Genomic DNA, 14423 nt, shown 5'->3' on the forward strand with positions numbered 1-14423 from the left:
TGAGCACACCGGCTGACAGACCCTGAGGAACACGCAGAGGGAGGCTCAGAGGCTGGCCGGGACCTTCGCTGCTCCTGAGCTGGGCGGGACTGAGGCCACAGCAGAGGACCGCGAAGTGACGGTCCGCGTGGCTCCCACACACCAGAGCTGCCTCTGGGGAAAGGCTGTCCCTGGGGGACACGCTGGACCCTAGACGTGGTGGGCTCCTGGCCCAGGAGAGCGGGAGCCGGGCTCCACGCGGGCTGCAGGGCCGTGACGACGGCCGCGGGGTCTGGAGCAGGTGGCACAGAGGACTGGCGTTGGGTTCGAGGCAGCTCTCACAGGAGCCGAGGCCGCTGGGCCTCCGTGTGATGCCATTGCCCCTTCGGGCCTCCCAGCTCTGGTGCCACCAGATGGAGAGGAGGCGGGAGTGGCTAAAGCAGGGCACCTGCCAGGCTAGGGGCCCGGCCTCCGCGGATGGAGGACAGGTGAGACGGCCAGACGGGGCTCCTGGTGACACGGGAGGCGCAGGTCAGTAAACGCCCGGAGGAGGTCTGATTACGAATTCAAATGGATTTTAAAAATGAACAAATGTGAAACCAAGTCATATAAACTCAATAAAGAGATGGAAGGAGTCAGAACAAGCTAAGGACTGGATCCGAGGCCCGAGGACCGGGGGAGAAGGAGCGGGACATGCTGAGAAAGGCAGCGTGGGCTGGGGGCAGCGCGTGGAGACGGATCGGTCTTGTCACTGAAAACCACCGGCGGCCGGCAAGGAGAACAGTGAGGAGGATGCGTTCCAGGAGGTGGCGAGGCCACTGGGAGGGACAGGGGTCCAGATGGGTTCCTTCTGGGTGTGTTTCAGGATGGAAGCCACAGGACAATGCTTACCTGATGATGAGAATGAGGCACATGTGTGTATGCACATGTGTGCACACATGTGTGCATGCATGTACTTGGCTGTACATACAGGTTTGTGTGTGCACACATAAGTGTATCCACACATGTAGGTGTGCATACGTGCACATACATGCATGTGTTGTATGTCAGCATGCACACACATACACGTGCACACACATGAGTGCATGTCATTCTGTCCATGTGTGCATGTGCATATACGCACACAAGTGCACATGTTGTGTGTATGCATGTCCGTGCACACACATGTTTGTGTCCACATGTGCCTAGGCATATATGCACACACATGCATATGTTGTGCATCCATGTGTCCATATGTGCACATGTGCATGGGTGTGCACGTGTGAATGAGAGGCTGCTTGCTGTTTGAGGCACACAGAGAGCTGAGGAGAGTGCAAGTCTAACATCCTTTAGAGGCTGGGAGCAGGTCACATGTTCACATCTGAAAGTTTAGGCTCTGTCTTTGTGAGTATGAACAACAGGGAAAGACAAGGGTACTTTTTTAAGTTATTGTTGAATATTGCAAGAGGAATACGTTTGTAACCCTCCTCAGTTCCATCGCCGTGATGTTCACAGGATGGGACCCGTCCCCCCTGCTCCCCAGGAAGTCAGAGCCTGTGTGTTCTGAGCCCCCATGGCCCCGGGAGCAGGGGGACCCAGGGCTGGGACCACGCAGGGGTGCGAATGCACTGGACTTTCCGACGTCCCGTCAAGCCCGGACCAGCCCCAGCAAGTGGCCCGGGTTCCACCCGCCAGGCTCCATCCCTCCCCACATTCACTCCATCCAGGGCCCGGTGCCAGCACTTTGTGGAGGAAACGGGAATCCTTGGGCCCCGGAGGACACTAAGAAGTGTTATCCTTCCTACAGTCTGCCCTTGCATCTTGTCGGTGGCCAGGCTGCCCGGGAAGTAGGCCCTGACCGTGGTGATGGGACGGTCCTCTGTAGGCGTCCAGCCTGGGAGCGGAGTGTTTAGAACCACTGCCTGAGTGTGGCCCTTAGGAAGTCCTCTCCAATGGTCACATCTCAGTCAGACCCGAGTTGTGAGGGGCCTCCATGCACAGCAACCCCCCCACCCGGTACCAGGACCCACCACCCAGCCAGCCCAGGACACCCCTGCTGCTGGGTCCCCCCACAGCCTCAGTCCCAGAGAAGTGGGGTCACCTCTGGGCAGGGTCACCTCACGCTCAGCAAGCCACGGTCAGAGGGCCACTTTGTTTTTTTTAAATATATTTTTACTAAAGGCTCGGTGCCCAGAAGTTGTGCACTGGATGGGGGGTGTCCCTCAGCCCAGCCTGCACCCTCTCCAATCTGGGACCCCTCGGGGGATGTCCAACTGCTGGTTTAGGCCTGATCCCTCTCACAATCCAGGACTGCTGCTCCCAACTGCTCGCCTGCCTGATTGCCCCTAACCACTCCCCTGCCAGCCTGATCGATGCCTAACTGCTTCCCTGCAGGACTGATTGCCTCTAACTGCCCTCCCCTGCTTGCCTGGTCACCCCTAACTGCCCTCCCCTGCCAGCCTGGTCATCCCTAACTTCCCTCCCTTGCCAGCCTGGTTGCCTCTAACTGCCCTCCCCTGCTGGCCTGTTTGCCCTTGACTGTCCTCCCCTGCAGGCATGGTTGCCCCCAACTGCCCACTCCTGCTGGCCCGGTCACCCCTAACTGCCCTTCCTTGTCAGCCTGGTTGCCCCTACCTGCCTGCCCCTGCAGGCCTGGTCCCCCCCAACTGCCCTCCCCTGCCAGCCATTTCGTGACCACATGGGGGCAGCCATCTTGTGACCAAATGGGGGCAGCCATCTTGTGTGAGGGTGTAATGGTCAATTTGCATATTACCTCTTTATTATATAGGATTGATTTTGGAGAGGAAGGAAGCGGGAGATAGAAACATAAATGATGAGAGAGAATCATTGATTGGCTGCTTCCTGTACACCCCACCCAGGGAACAAGCCCCCAACCTGGGCATGTGCCCTGACTGGGAATTGAGCCGCGACCTCTGGTTCATAGGTCAATGCTCAACCACTGAGCCACACTGGCTGGCTGGAGGGCCACTTTGTATGTCATGGTTACTGCAAGGGGTGCACGAGCCACATGCAGTTGTTAATGGCTCTGTGTGGAGGCCAGGTCCTTTGTGGCACCTGTGCCCGCGCTGCAGGGGGCCCTGCCCACTGAGCAGTAAGGAGGACAGAGAACCCAGGAGGCTGGCATGAGGGCGTCAGGAGTCAGCAGGGCCATACCACCGGAGAATGCCTTTCCCAGCCCCTGGAAAATTCCAGGCTTCCTCTTTACTTGTCCTGGGAAAGCCAGTTCCCCCTGCAGCCTTATCATCCCCATCCTGGCAGGTCACATGTTAACGTCTAAAAGTTTAGGTGCCGTCTTAGCGAGTATAACCAACAGGGAGGGAGCTGGTCATACCGTCCAGTGACGAATGGCAGGAGACGGGTCTTTAAACCAAACCTGTGACATGATTTTACAATAGGACTGTTCATTCCTTTCTAGCCGTTCCAGAGTTAGCACCACTGCATGGGAGTTGGTAGAAAATTAATGCGCATTTAAACAAATTTACTGATTTGAGAGACAGACAGAGAGAGAGAGAGAGAGACATGAGTTTGTTGTTCTACTCATTGACGCACTCATTGCTTGCTTTCTGTATGTGCCCTGACCGGGTGGAACCTGACGGCGCTGTAGCCCCAAGCCCCCGGCCAGGGCCGTCGTGCACATTCTAAGCAACGGCAACAAAGGTGCCAGGGCTGAGACCCTGAGCTGCCGTGCCACTTACTGCTGTGAGACCACTTATGTTCCTGGAGGAAGAGCCTTCAACACCAACGCCCAACAGGCTGGAGACTTTGCCGCGGCCTCAGTGCGGTCTGCTCGCGCGGGTCTCAGCGCCTCTGCGTGGGCCTGCGCGTCCCTGTCTGTGCCGAGCGTGGTGCACTCACTGGTGAAAACGCTCTCGCCAAAGCAGTGGCTTCCCGATACAGCGACTCAATAGAAACTTCAATAATCAGGACATGAGCACCGCGCATAAAACTGCCACATCCGGGCGAAAGTGTAAAATATTCTAATTGAAAGTGTCCTCTGGCCGCTGAATTACTCTCTCTGACTCCTTGTCCTTCGGCGCAGAGAGCACGGAGGGAGAGCGCCTGGGGGGAGCCCCAGGTGCCTGAGGAAGGCATCCCAGGCCGTATTACACCTGATGATGGTAACCCCCAACCCCCTCCACACACACGTGGAATATTTTAAGGCAATAAAGAAAGTGGCTCTAAAAAAGCCATTCAAGGCAGACATCGGTGCACATTGTTTGCCTGGAGCTCTTTGTAAAATAGCTGATGCAGGGTTACTCAGGCAAAGCACAGAAAGCAGGACTTAAACACCAGATAGCAGGACATAATCTCAGCGTTGTCCAAAATTTGGTCTTGCCCTGGCCAGTTTGGCTCAGTGGATAGAGCGTCGGCCTGCTGACTAAAGGGTCCCGGTTTGATTCCTGGTCAAGGGCACATGCCCGGGTTACAGGCTTGATCCCCAGTGTGGGGCGTGCAGGAGGCAGCCGATCAATGATTCTCTCCCACATTGATGTTTCTATCTCTCCCTCTCCCTTCCTCTCTGAAATCAATAAAAATATATTTTAAAAAATGTGACGTCTGTGCAACAATTTTAAAAGCTGTGGCTAAAATGCAGTCGCTGAGTCCAGTTCCAAGCAGCATCCGGACCACGGCGTGAAGCCCGGTCCCAGCAGTGGGGCCCGTGCCTGGGTGTCTCCGAGTCACACGCACACCAGCCCAGCAACGCCACAGACACCGCGTCCCAGGGCACAGACGAGCGCCCGCTCAGCAGCGGCTCTCACCTGTCTTCTGCGGCCCGATGACAAGGAACCGGGGTAAGTGCTCGCAGGTCTTCTCTCTGGACCAGATGTCCTTGTGCCGTTTGTCATCACAGGGGTTCTGCAGAGAGGAAGGACCATGAGCTCCGGGGCCATGACGCCCGGCCTGCCGCAGCGCAAGGACGGCAGCGAGGCTGGGATCGGACGTATGCCTGACCCCGACCCCGGATCAGACCCTGTTCCGTCCTGGCCCTGTGATGTCCAGGGTCACCCTCTTCTGATGGGCGTGGTCCCAGCTGCCGGGGCTCCGCCCTCAGTTTCTGTTTTCTGTCTGTGTACCTGGTGTCACTGTCTGAACTTGGTTTATAAAATAACTGAATCCAGGAATGACTTAGGCAAAGCCACACAAAGCAGAAATTAAACACCAGACAGCAGAACATAAACTCGAAGTTGTCAAAAATTTGACGTCTGTGCAACGGTTTTAAAATCTATCGCTAAACTTCAGTCCCTGAGTCCAATTCCCAGGTGGCATCTGGACCATGGCACTCGGCCCTGCTCTCTCCTGCCCCCCTGGAGGCTGGGAGGCCGGCCTTGAACTCCAGCCGTGGCCGTGGCCTCCTTTCCTCTCCTCACTCTGTGTGCCGGACGCTGACCCTGACAAACCCCAGTGTGGCCAGGTAGGGTCAGACCTGTGGTCGCCTCTTGTCCCTCCTCCCCCGGGTCACTGCTGGATGGCAGAGGCAGGGAACCCAGACCCAACCCATCGCCCAGCTTCGTCCGATCCCGACCTTCCCCTCCTGTCCTGCCCGCCCCTTTCTGCTGCCAGGATCCAGGATTCTCACCCAAACCAGGATGCTTCTGAGAATTCAAGGGCCCTTCAATGAGAAGCATGCACTTCTGAAATATTCATTGGCTGGCAATTGGCTTTATTATGTCACCAATTCAAAAGTGATGACAGTCAAACATCACGCTCATGACATTCTTTCTGAACACCCATCTGAGCATGAAAGCAACGATGTTTTTTATCCGAGTATTTGAAGTGACGCAGGGGACCAGGCACGGACGTCCACACGGACGCCCCCTCTCGGTCCTTGGCCACACGGCCCTCCTCCCCAAGCTCCTTCCGGGTTCGGGACCGTCACGCTCACTGCCAGCCCGGCCTTCTCTCCTGGCCACTGCGTCTTTGTTGTTTTCTGTTTTTATCTTATCCGAGGACATGTTGTTTTTTGTTTTTCTTTTTTATTCTTTTCTTTTTTAAAAAAAATATATTTTTATTGATTAGCGAGAGGAAGAGGGAGAAAGAAACACCAATGATGAGAGAGAATCATTGATCGGCTGCCTCCTGCATGCTCCATACTGGGGATCAAGCCCACAACCCGAGCATGTGCCCTTGACCAGGAATCGAACCCTGACCTCCTGATTCATAGGTCAACACTCAACCACTGAGCCACGCTGGCTGTGCTTGAGTATATGTTTTTATTGATTTTATAGCGAGAGGAAGGACGAGAGAGAGAAACATCAATCAGCTGCCTCCTGTACACACCTTGACGGGAATCGAACCCACAGCCTAGGCATAGACCCTGACCGGGATTTGAACAAGCCACCAATGATGTACAGGACTACTCTCCAGCCAACGGAGCCACCTGGCCAGGGCTTGGCCACTACGCTTTTGACTGGGGAAGTGTTTTCTCTATCAGGTTGAGGTAAGCTCAGAGTAAATTCTGTTAAAGGGAAATCTTTTTGGCTCAATTTTTTTTCCATACTGAAATGTTTAAATATTAGAGACCAAATATTTTCACAGTAATTTTCATTTAGAGTGTCCTTTATTTGACAGATATTTTTTCAAGGTAAAACTTGTCAGATAAGTTGTCTGTAATTATGATTCTTTTGACCATGTTGTCCAACACAGCTTCTGCAAAGCCAGACTTCTCAATCCACTCCATTCTAGCTCTGAGTATAATTTCATTAATTAAAGTTAGGACAGCCCAGCTGGCATGGCTCAGTGGTTGAGCATCCACCTATGAACCAGGAGGTCACAGTTTGATTCCCGGTCAGGGCACATGCCCGGGTTGCAGGCTTCATCCCCAGTGTGGGGCGTGCAGGAGGCAGTTAATCAATGATTCTCTCTCATCACTAATGTTTCTCTCTCTCTCTTCCTTCCTCTCTGAAATCAATAAAAACATCTATAATAATAAAAGCATAATATACTAATTAGAACGGACATGCTTCCGGACGAAGCCAGGGCTGCGAGGGAAGCCCAGGTCCTAGGTGCCAGATGGAAGCCGGTGCCGGCAGCTGGGGGAAGGAAGGCCTACTCTTGCACGAATTCCATGCATCGGGCCTCTAGTATTTTAATAAAAGGTAGGAGATGTGTCAAGAAATGCTAACCGCAGTTGAACTTCCAGAGTTTAATGAAAGAATGCCCTATTAAACCCTCAATTTCATTCTAATTCTCATTATGTAATTTGCTTAGTCCCTCCCCTTCTAGTTTTAAAGCTTTGTTTTGTTTTTAAAGAAGGTGAAAAGCACTGAAGGGAAAAATGTTCAATATATCTTTTCCTCAAAATAATAGTTTTCTCGGAAATAAGTTTCAAAGCTAATTCTGGGGGTGTCATTACAGAGCCCGGAGGCCCTGGGTCGCCTTCCCATCCCTGGGGTCTTGCCGGCCTGCTGAGCTGGTGACCTGGTGCTAGTCGGACCCGGCAGGTCCAGGTGGTCACTCTCGCTGCCGCGGTGGACGCAAGCTCAGAGGGGAGACCCCCGGCAGGTTCCAGGGCCTGGGCCTCGGGGCGCAGAGGGGAGACCCCCGGCAGGTTCCAGGGCCTGGGCCTCGGGGCGCAGAGGGGAGACCCCCGGCAGGTTCCAGGCCCTGGGCCTCGGGGCGCAGAGGAGAGGCTCTCTGGCAGGATCCAGGGCCCGGACGTCAGGATCTCTGAAGTCCAGTGTCTGGCAAGGGCCAGGACATCCTCTCACAGCGAGGGGAGGCTGCTGTGTTTTGCAGCTGAGAAAGCACATCGGGCTCCACGGCCTCTGGGTTTGGAGCGGCATCTCCTTGCTCCAGGGGACGCTGCTGGTTCTGAGTGGCCCCAGAACAAGGACCTGCCCACAGGAGGCAGGGCAGGGGGCAGGGCGCCCTCCCGGGCACACCTCATGGCGCACCCGGCCTCTCTGGTGCAAGAGGGTGTCTAGCAGAGTTCCGGTCACTCCCCAGGGCAGACACAGCATGCGTCCGGGTGCTGCAGCGGGTGCCCTCAGGCCACCTGCGTGCTCCTGGCCCCGGAAGAGAGGTCACCTGTGCGCTGAGCACCGGCCACCTGGGCCCTGGGTGACCACGTGGAGCAGAGCCGACCTCCTGCCCCTCTGTACACAGTTTGAGGAGGCAGACATTGTTTATCCAGCCTCTGTATTTCCAGAGCGTCCTCGTCATGGCGGCCTGGCCTGTGCTCTCACTCACCCTGCTTCACAGCACTTCTCTGGAGAAGGCGAGGGCTGGGGTCACGCTGAGAATCGCCACACTGCTCGCCAGGACATCCTGCCACCAGGGGAGGGAAATGAAACTCCAGCTGGAGCAGGTGGCCTGCGCAGGGCGTGGCTGCTGGGCATGTCCGGGCGGCTCCGGGGTCATGGCCGGTCAGCGAAGAGCTCGTTCTGCCCTGTTAGCTGTGCCTGCGGTCACACTGTGGCCACCATCACGCTGTGCCCGCTGTTGCAGACACACGCACACCTATTCTGCAGTCTGGAAATAACCTGTTTTTCTGTGCAATGCCCTACGTTTTTCCAATTTGAACAAAATGTTGCCAATTCTTTTAGCATAAGCTAATACCTACCCTAAACCTTCCTTATTTATTCAGTTGTTAGAGTCTGAATTCAGGGGGAGACTGCCTGGGTGTTAAGCAATTTTCCTAAGTTCTCTGGGAGTCAGTTTCCTTATCCACAAAGTTAGGATGGGTAGTATCTACCTCACATGGTTACTGAGGGCATCCAATGAGTCAGTGTTTAAAATGAGGACATTGAGCTCTGTGAGAGCAAGTGCTCATCGTGAGACCCCACAAACCCCAGCCCTTTCTCCATCCAGACGAGTTAAGCCATTGGCGTAGCAGAGACCTCACCTTCGCTTAGAATGGGTTGTGGCCAATGTCTGTCCTGAGGGCAGACGTCCTGGTCCCCTGTCAGAAAGCATGTATCATGGGTGGCTGCCCCACCACGAGAAATTTTCTGTCACCATCTGATGACTAGACATCTGGGATGGGCATCCCTGGAGGACTAGACGTCTGGGATGGGCATCCCTGGAGGACGAGACGTCTGGGATGGGCATCCCTGGAGGACTAGACGTCTGGGATGGGCATCCCTGGAGGACTAGACGTCTGGGATGGGCATCCCTGGAGGACTAGACGTCTGGGATGTGAGTTCCTGGAGGATGAGACGTCTGGGATGGGCATCCCTGGAGTACGAGACGTCTGGGATGGGCATCCCTGGAGGACTAGACGTCAGGGATGGGCATCCCTGGAGGACTAGACGTCTGGGATGGGCATCCCTGGAGGACTAGACGTCTGGGATGGGCATCCCTGGAGGACTAGACGTCAGGGATGGGCATCCCTGGAGGACTAGATGTCTGGGATGGGCATCCCTGGAGGACTAGACGTCTGGGATGGGCGTTCCTGGAGGATGAGACGTCTGGGATGGGCATCCCTGGAGGATGAGACGTCTGGGATGTGCATCCCTGGAGGACTAGACGTCAGGGATGGGCATCCCTGGAGGACTAGACGTCTGGGATGGGCATCCCTGGAGGACGAGATGTCTGGGATGGGCATCCCTGGAGGACTAGACGTCAGGGATGGGCATCCCTGGAGGACTAGATGTCTGGGATGGGCATCCCTGGAGGACTAGACGTCTGGGATGGGCATCCCTGGAGAACTAGATGTCTGGGATGGGCATCCCTGGAGGACTAGACCTCTGGGATGGGCATTCCTGGAGGACTAGACGTCTGGGATGGGCATCCCTGGAGGACTAGACGTCTGGGATGGGCATCCCTGGAGGACTAGATGTCTGGGATGGGCATTCCTGGAGGACTAGACGTCTGGGATGGGCATTCCTGGAGGACTAGACGTCTGGGATGGGCATCCGTGGAGGACTAGACGTCTGGGATGGGCATCCCTGGAGGACTAGACGTCTGGGATGGGCATTCCTGGAGGACTAGATGTCGGGGATGGGCATCCCTGGAGGACTAGACGTCTGGGATGGGCATTCCTGGAGGACTAGATGTCTGGGATGGGCATCCCTGGAGGACTAGATGTCTGGGATGGGCATCCCTGGAGGACTAGATGTCTGGGATGGGCATCCCTGGAGGACTAGATGTCTGGGATGGGCATCCCTGGAGGACGAGATGTCTGGGATGGGCATTCCTGAAGGACTAGATGTCTACGATGGGCATCCCTGGAGGACTAGACGTCTGGGATGGGCATTTCTGGAGGACTAGACATCTGGGATGGGCATTCCTGGAGGACGAGAAGTCTGGGATGTGAGTTCCTGGAGGACGACATGTCTGGGATGGGCATTCCTGGAGGACTAGACGTCTGGGGTGGGCATTTCTGGAGGACTAGATGTCTGGGATGTGAGTTCCTGGAGGATGAGACGTCTGGGATGGGCATCCCTGGAGGACTAGACATCTGGGATGGGCATCCCTGGAGGACTAGACATCTGGGATGGGCATCCCTGGAGGACGAGATGTCTGGGATGGGCATCCCTGGAGGACTAGACGTCTGGGATGGGCATTCCTGGAGGACTAGACGTCTGCGATGGGCATTTCTGGAGGACGAGATGTCTGGGATGGGCATCCCTGGAGGACGAGATGTCTGGGATGGGCATTCCTGGAGGACTAGACGTCTGGGATGGGCATCCCTGGAGGACGAGACGTCTGGGATGGGCATTCCTGGAGGACTAGATGTCTATGATGGGCATTTCTGGAGGACTAGACGTCTGGGATGGGCATCCCTGGAGGACTAGACGTCTGGGATTGGGGTTCCTGGACAGGGAGAGAGCTGGGGCTTCTTCAGAGGACTCGAGGGTAGAGGATGCCCTGTGGTAACCCAAGACCCTATATACTGCTGGAACCGTTTATTTATGGATGCATTTGCTGTCTGGCTCCTGCCACTCACCCAGCTAATGGATGTAGCGCTGTCATCGTTCAGGTGTCAACTCCACTGTCCCCCGTGAGGACGGTCCCTGGCTCCTGGCTCTGGCACTTCCGGCCATAGCCTCTTCCTCCATTTCTGTACTGGAATCTCCTTACTCAGCATGAGTTTGTCGTATTTTACATGATTTACATAATAGTACCGTGATATTGCTAATACTCTGTCTCCACTGGAGTCAGCTTGCTGACCAGGAGACCCTCGTTGCTGCAATGGACCCAATGAAACGCAGGACAGGGCTTGAGAGCAAGGGCCGTTGGATGGGTGTGGCTGCCAGGACGGGGCGGGAGCAGCACTGATGGGCGGGCGGGTGCTGCCACGTGCTCCGAGGTCCCTGTGGGGACCTTTCCCTCCGCGCCTCCCGCAGAAAACCGTCTCCAGCGTCTCTCCCGGTGGCCCCCGCGCTGGCTCCCGCGGCTCACCCGTCACTTCAGACTGACACCTGCTCCTCACACTGCTTTGTGAAGCGCTTTCTTCTTCAGGGAATTTTATTATTATTTTTTGACTCTGGGTCTATTTTTCATTTAATGATTCTCTATTGTTGAAAGGACTACATATGAGTCCTCGGTGGTCTCAGATGTCAAGCCGTAGAAACGCAGTTGCCACGGCCTCCGCCTGCTGTTTCTGCACAGAGAACGCGGCGAGGACGGCGTCTCGGTGGTGGTGGTGGTGCCAGGTGGCTTCGCTCCGCTTCGCCGAGGCAGGTGAGCAAGCGCAGGGGCCGGGCCGGGAAAGCCAGTGTTCTGTGGGCTCGCTCCTGACGCACACGCGCAGCAGGTCACATCCTCCTCCACCACAGTCCACGTCTTCCCCACTCAAACCAGTGCTTCTGGCCCTGGCTGGTGTGGCTCAGTGGATAGAGCGCTGGCCTGCAGACTGAAGGGTCCCAGGTTTGATTCTGGTCAGGGCACATGTGGGCTCGATCCCCAGTGTGGGGTGTGCAGGAGGCAGCCGATCAATGATTCCCTCTCGTCATTGATGTTTCTCTCTCTCTCCCGCTCCCTTCCTCTCTGAAATCAATGAAAAAATATTTTTTAAAAAGAGGAAACCCTCTTTCATGCTTCCTTAGGATTATTCTATCAAAACAAAGGGGACATGAATTACCAGGAACCGTGAACATAATTTTTAGGGCCCCCCACCCCAGGGGTACGTGAGGAGGGCACACTTGGGGGCAGATTTCTGCCTGCTGTGGGCGCACATCCCCACGCGACAGCTTGGAGAGAGACAGCCTCCCTTGAAGGAGCTCAGCACACTGGTGGCCTGCTGCCGTCCGTGGGCAGACACTCACGTGGCACTTTTTAATGAGGTGGCAAAGCAGTTTCACATACACGGCAGTCAGGCCACATGCCCGGGTGCTAATGAAAATGTACATAAGGAACCAGAGGAGATTAAATAGATGCAAAGGCTGTCAACAATAAGAATAAAGTTAAAAAAAACAAACAGATGTGAAGATTATCGCTGTGCACGTTTTCTTTTTATTTGTGGTAATAAAACAAAGTGTGAATTAAAAATCTAATGGAAAATGACAGTTGACTGAGTTTTTAAGAGTGAACCACGCTACGTAGGAATGAACGCTTACCAATACAAGCAAGTCCCCACACACCGAATTTGAGACTGTATACAGGGACAGACACTATAGACCAGTCTACCCTGACTGTAAGGCTCTGAAGAATGGGCTATAAAATGTTTAATTGGTGCTAGTTATGTGTTTATGTTTTTTTAAATATGTTTTTATTGACTTTAGATAGAGAGGAAGGGAGAGGGAGAGAGATAAAAACATCAATGAGAGAGACACATCTGGCAGCTGCCTCCTACACGCCCCCTACTGGGGGTAGAGCCTGCAACCTGGGCATGTGCCCTGACTGGGAATCGAACCCCCAAACCTCTTGGTCCATGGGAGGATGCTCAACCCCTGAGCCACACCAGCTGGGCTGTGTTTATGTTTTGGATGAAACTGAATGCACACTGTATAAAGGGCCGGATGCTGATGCTCACAGCTGGGTGTGTTGCTACGATCATTATGAGCAGGTGGAAGAGACTCACCTGGAAGGAGCAGGCAGTGTTTGTACTTTGTCTTTCTGGAGCCTTTCGCAGCCTCAGACGCTGCTCGTGGCCCACAGAGTCTGTCAGGTTTTCTTCAACGCACAGCGCTGCCGACAGCTGTGGGCCCGAGGGATTCCCTGATCCTCCCCGCCCTCCGCTCCTGGCCCTTGCCTTCTTCTGAAATACATCCGAGAAGGTGTGGCTTTGGTTCACGCGAGATGTTTGCAACTTGACCTCCCGTCTAAAGATGCCACACAGACGATGCACCTCCCGTAATGAAATGGAGTCTCTTACTCTCCTTTACTTAGATGCTCTTACAACAAGCCGTTTCGGTGACATGGCTGAGCATTTCTAAACGATGTGAATGGCAGCAACAGTAACGGAGCTGTGTGAGCTCTCCGCAGCCTTTTCTGACCAATTCTGTCATTTGGTAAGAATGTCCCAGAAACTGACCTCTACGCTGCTTTTCAAACCAAAAACTCAGGCCCTGCCAATGTCCCTCTGCATCTTCCACAGCGACATGGTCCCTAAAATACAGTTCTACTTCCTGTTTCTAATGCTCATCGATACCCCACAAACCAGCACCGTGTTTCACACTGAACAAACACACAATATTTAGAATCATCACGGTGACCCAATCACATGACATTCATTCCTTAGCAAATAAATAGTTTCCCTGATAAACACACACACACACACACACAATTAGCTAGCCTAAAAAAATCTCACAGCGTCAGCGAGTACGAATTCCCCATTACAACACTTTTTTCTAAACAGAAGGAAGAGCAGAGGTGGGAGCATTGCCATGTCAGTGTCTGCACCCCTCTTTAAGTCGCTGCTTTTTCTGGTTATTGTGCCATGAGTTGTAGATACCTCACAAGCAAATGTGTGTGAGAACAGGAGTGGTTTACTCCCCATGATTTATCAGCGTCACAAGTGTGTGGGACACCTGCTTTGCCTTTATTCATCCCGGTGGGGTGTGTCTATTGGCCCCTTATTAGGGAGGTCTGTACCCCTTTATTAGGGAGGTCTGTACCCCCTTATTAGGGAGGTCTGTACCCCTTTATTAGGGAGGTCTGTACCTAGTCACCAGCCCCTCGGGTTATTCACCTCACACAGGCCCAGCGCTTACTGGGAGTGGGACTCCCGCCTATTAACCTGCTGAGAACAGCTGCAGAACCGGCGGGCTCACGGTAGCGGTCGTCTCAATGCGCCCTGTGAAACACGTCCCCGCGAGCCAGACCACGGGGACCCTCCACGGCTCCGGGAGGAGCCCCGTCCTCTGCTCCCTGCCTTCTCTCCAGCAGCTGCCTAGCCTCACGCATGGGGCTGCTCAGTGGACATGCGTTGGGTGGACCCGGCTGCACAGACGGCGCCACGTAGCAGGGATCCTGGAGGAGAGAGCAGCAGGCCCGAGGAGCGGCAGAGAGGATGCAGTCTGTTTCGCAGGGATTTATCCCGAGGGATGCTGCACCTT

General features: G+C 54.7%; 1 protein-coding gene across 1 annotated transcript in view; it reads right to left on the reverse strand.

Annotated features, from left to right (window-relative positions):
• The window catches only part of NDST4 (N-deacetylase and N-sulfotransferase 4), a 172198-nt gene that overhangs the window by 17072 nt on the left and 140703 nt on the right, over positions 1-14423 (reverse strand). The window contains exon 7 of the mRNA XM_054716764.1: positions 4740-4836. Within this exon, the coding sequence (XP_054572739.1) occupies positions 4740-4836 (97 nt within the window). The remainder of the gene's footprint in view (positions 1-4739; positions 4837-14423) is intronic.

This window comes from Eptesicus fuscus, chromosome 6, assembly GCF_027574615.1.
Source record: "Eptesicus fuscus isolate TK198812 chromosome 6, DD_ASM_mEF_20220401, whole genome shotgun sequence".
Taxonomy (NCBI): Eukaryota; Metazoa; Chordata; class Mammalia; order Chiroptera; family Vespertilionidae; genus Eptesicus; species Eptesicus fuscus.